We start from the raw sequence: 4,628 nt of genomic DNA on the forward strand, positions 1-4,628 counted from the left end.
CATGGTTGCTGCCTACCCCCAGATTTCTCTTGATGTAAGAATCATAAGCCCTTACAAGTTGAGTTTCCTATTTTTTTCAGCCAAACACAATCCTGATACGGGGTAATTAGAATGCATGTCTGTCTACCCACTTCCTGGACTCTGCTCACGTTTTCTCCCTGCCTTGCTGTTCCCAGTTCCTTGGTCCTGGGAGAAGCAGACTTTTCCTCTGTCACCCCTCCCTGCATATGTGAAAACTTCGCTTTCATAAAATCCTCATGGTCCTTTCTACCTGGACAGCCTCTTGAAATACTAACGTAGAGGATAAATGAACATAGAAAAATCCTTTCACTCTCAACAGGCCCTGCCTTTCAAGCCGAATGTACCATCTCATTCTGAATACCAGGGGCTTATTATTAACTCTATTATTACTAATTATTACCATTATTAAGTTAATTATTACCATTATTAACTTGTTATCATTACTATTAGCTCTATCTTTCTTTTTGCATTCCTTCTATAAACTCCTAATCTCCTGATATTATCATTATCCCCATTTTACAGATGAGGAGACTGGGAAGGCTTATGGAAGTAAAGTAATTTTTCCAGAGTTAGATAGATAGAGTGAAAGTGATACAGGCTGGACCGGAACCATTTACAATGGTCATTAATGCCCACTCTCCTCGGATACCTCACTTCCCTCCATCAACCATCCCTCCATCCCTCCCACATTCTGGACCTCCCCCGCCCCTCACCCCAGCCCCAGGGGTGGCGAGGCAATGACAAGAGGAGACAGCTGGCAGCTTGTGCTTTACTGGAGAGCAAGGATGTCAGCCCCAGAACCAGCTAAACATTTTCAGGCTTGGAGGCCAGAGGCTTAAGTCCATAGGGGAGACAGCACAGGGAGGCATCCGGGCACAGGTGCATGTAGGTTTCGTACTTCGTGCAGTAAGGCCGGCAGGCCCCATGGCCCTTCCAGCACCGTTTGAATTCACTTCTCCCTATGCAGGGGAAGACTCCGGGTCACAGAGCCATCCAGGGGTTGCAGGTTATATCACTGGTCACAGATTTAACAAGAGATCAAGGTCACAGATTAGACCACTGACCACAAGTTAGACTACAAGCTACCAATTAGCTCTGTAGTCATTTGTTAGATAGACTCTGGTCATAGAGCAGCCCTCAGGTCATAAGTTAGGCCACAGAACAAGAGCTATGACCACAGGTCAAGGGTTAGACTAGAGGTAACAGGCTAGACCACTAGCCATAAATAATACAATCAGTTATAATTTAGACCACAGGTCTCAGTCGAGGTTAACCCACACATCATAATTTAAACCACTGGTTACAAATCAGAGATGAATTTCTCATTCAGCTTAACCCACACCCCAAGTACACTCTAAGCACCTTTCGTAAAAACAATATTCGATTATAGTTCGTCTTATTATAATCCCAGTATATGGGTTAAGGAAACCAAGGCACGGAAAGATTAACAAATTTGCCCGAGGTCACACAGCCATTAAAGGAGCAGAGCCAGCCTTCAAATCCAGGCCACCTGGCTCCAGAGCCCAGACTTGTAACCATTATTCAAACTGCATTGCACACATAGGGACCTGTTTAATGTTACGATTTAGTGAAGAAATTTCCAACCATGGGCCATGAAAAAGGTGGGGCTTTGGGTCAATGTCCCCTCCAAGGGTCTTTGGTCACAGCATGGTGTGGGGCACCTCCTTCATTTATTCATTCAGCAAACATGGGGCACTGGGAGTATCACAGTGAACAAGGTGGCCATGGTCCATGTCCTCAAGGAGCTTCCACCTGACAGGGAAGGGGGTTAAAACCCAAGCAAATAAATACAATAAGTAGAGTTGCGGTAAGTGCCCTGAAATAAGTGATCAGGGTGCTGTGATGCAATTAGGGCAGGTGTGGGAAGTGAGGAGAGAGGAGGACCACTTAGGCCTGTCACAGTGATATTTCTAGATATATGATATTTCTATATATATATACCCAGCAACTCGGAAGAACTGGGACTGAGTAGGAGATGGAGGGAAAAAGCTTCCCTGCCTCACTCTGGATTAAAAGAGATCCCAAGGGGCTTCCCTGGTGGCGCAGTGGTTGAGAGTCCGCCTGCCGATGCAGGGGACACGGGTTCGTGCCCCGGGTCCGGGAAGATCCCACATGCCGCGGAGCGGCTGGGCCCGTGAGCCATGGCCGCTGAGCCTGCGCGTCCGGAGCCTGTGCTCCGCAACGGGAGAGGCCACAACAGTGAGAGGCCCGCGTACCGCAAAAAAAAAAAAGTATCAGAGGTCTTTTTCAACCATCCGCATCAGCTCTTCCATCACTTCCCACATGCACCTGACACACTAGCGTCTTGTCTTGCTTTTATTCTTCGTAGTACCAATACTTATCTCTAACATATTACATGTTTATTTGGTGATTTTCTGTCTCTACTGACTAAAATATCAGCTCCATGAAAGCAAGAACCTTGTTTGCTTTCACTGCTTGATCCCCGGACATTGTAATAGTGCCTGGAACACAGAAAATATCTTTATAATGAATATTTGTTGAGTGAATCCCATTTTAAAAATGAGGAACCAGAGGTATATGGGCTGATTCAGCAACACACTCTAAGCTGCCCAGTAAGTCAGTGGTGAGGCCAGAACTTAAACGCTGGCCTAGGCCTCCTCTGTCCCCCAGAAGCTGAGAACCTATCCTTCATTTCTACACATACACATATACACACGCACGCACACACACGCACATGCACGCACACACACACGCACACACACGCGTATACACAGGTGATGTTACCTGGCGGCACATGAACCAGGACCAGGAAAGCCACAAAAAGCAGAAGCAGCTGTGTCATGGCCACAGGGCTCTAGAGCGGGGCAGGGGGCCACTGGGGAGAACATAAGAGAAGAGGAACCAAGCACACCGAGTCTTGCTGCCTATGGCCCAGGCTTTATTGGGCTGCAGATCAAGGCAGGAGTGTGGGCAGCAGGAGACCTAAGTGGGAGCCTGAGGCCCTGTGGCCCCAAGGATACAGTGGATCTCAGCCAGCTACGTAGGGAACTGATCAGCCATACCATCTGGAGGTTGCTGAGCTCTGAAGCTGGGGACAGAATGTCCTGAAGCAATGCTTGGGGTCAGAAACTGTACCTCTTCCCCACCTGAGAGGGTGGGGAAAGCCTTGGTTTCAGAGAGACCTGGTTCAATGCCAGCATCTCCCTCTAATCACTATGATACCTTGGACAAGTCACTTAGCCTCTCTGAGCTCCAGGTTGTCATCTAGGAAATGATGACAAGCCTCCCTTGCAAGACTAAATACATGGAGGTTCCCTTCCCGTGCCGAAGACACGGAACCAGAACTCACGGACGCGTTCAAACAAGCACGTACAGTTGACCCTTGAACAACACAGGGGTTAGGGGCGCCAACCCTCAACGGCAGTCAACAATCCACCTATAACTTATAGTTGGCCCTCTGTATCTGCAGTTCTTCATATCCGAGGTTCTGCCTCTGCAGATTCAACCAACCTCAGATCATGTAGTACTGCAGTATTTACTACTGAAAACAAAACTTAACCGGACCTGCGCACTTCAAACCTGTGCTGTTCAAGGGCCAACTGTATTTAGGCTTACTCAGAAAATGAGAAGAGTAATAATGCAAACCGCACAGAAAGTAATGGATGCCTAGCTCATTTAGAGGATTAAAGGAAATAATACAATGGTTCTCAAAGTGTGGTACCCAGACGAGCAAGCAGCAGCAATACCTGGGGCTTGTTAGAAATGCAAATTCTCAAGCTCAATCCAAACGCACTGAATCAAAAGTTCTGGGGGTGGATCCCAGCAAGCTATGGTTTAACAAGCCCTCCAGGTCATTCTAATGCACCACTAAAGTTTGAGGCCACTGAGATAATATGGGTACAGAGCTTAGAACGGTGTCTCGTACACAGGCATCTGAGTTGCATCTTGAAAGATGAGTAGCAGGGAGGGTATTCAGGCCGAAGGAACAGAATGTGCCTGAAAGAGTAGGGTATTGGCTAGAGCAAGGAGTTTGTTGGAAGAGATTGGAAATGACCTTGTAGAGGACCAAAGCCAGAGCACAATGGGTCTTGAATGCCAAGTTCAGGCTTTTGTATTGTAGACAACTGTAAGTTTTGTAGCAAGGATGTAAACTGTTCAGATTTCAGTTTTGAATAGAGAAACTGAAACCCAAAGAAGGGAGGTGACTTGCCGAAGGCCATACAGCAATTGAGTGTCTCACTCCCAGACAGTGCTGCGCCACTCACAGCCCATCTTGTAGGTGGCAAAGGAAAGCTTAGAGGGCCAAGCCACAGAAGGAAACCACGCGTGAGGGGGTTTAGCATCTGCCCAAAGACCTGCAGGGGCTGAGCTAGTCTACCAGGCTGCTGTGGGAGTTGCTGTGAGCTGGACACTTGGACCCCCTCAGCCATGACAATGAGCTCCAACCACAGGTACAGGCTGGTCGCCGTGGGGCCCACATACATGCCTGCCCCAGTCCATCATGACCTAAAAGGAAGCACCTTGCTCAAAGACCCATGGATGGCCAAAATCACAAGTTCCCTACAGCCAGCTTCTCTTCTGTACCAAGTTCACAGTGTCTCTTTTCTCCTCCTGCAGGCCTAGGA

At 47.9% G+C, this 4,628-nt stretch overlaps 1 protein-coding gene across 1 annotated transcript; it reads right to left on the reverse strand.

Annotated features, from left to right (window-relative positions):
- Window positions 1-776: 776 nt before the first annotated feature.
- Window positions 777-3,071, reverse strand: DEFB124 (defensin beta 124). Its single transcript, XM_024743034.1, has 2 exons — window positions 2,788-3,071; window positions 777-980 (listed from the first exon to the last, which is right to left on the reverse strand). The coding sequence occupies exons 1-2, from the start codon at window positions 2,843-2,845 to the stop codon at window positions 826-828; spliced, it is 213 nt and encodes a 70-aa protein (XP_024598802.1). The 5' UTR covers window positions 2,846-3,071; the 3' UTR covers window positions 777-825.
- Between the last annotated feature and the right edge of the window lie 1,557 nt (window positions 3,072-4,628).

Source organism: Neophocaena asiaeorientalis, unplaced genomic scaffold (genome assembly GCF_003031525.2).
Source record: "Neophocaena asiaeorientalis asiaeorientalis breed wild unplaced genomic scaffold, Neophocaena_asiaeorientalis_V1.1 scaffold82, whole genome shotgun sequence".
In the NCBI taxonomy this organism is placed as follows: domain Eukaryota; kingdom Metazoa; phylum Chordata; class Mammalia; order Artiodactyla; family Phocoenidae; genus Neophocaena; species Neophocaena asiaeorientalis.

What these genes read in the sequence shown, in the direction of transcription:
- DEFB124 (XM_024743034.1), bottom strand. Translation starts at nt 2,845, where the DNA reads ATGACACAGCTGCTTCTGCTTTTTGTGGCTTTCCTGGTCCTGGTTCAT. An exon ending in CCTGGTTCATGTGCCGCCAG is followed by an intron (nt 981 to 2,787) that starts GTAACATCACCT and finishes TCCCCTGCATAG; the next exon opens with GGAGAAGTGAATTCAAACGG.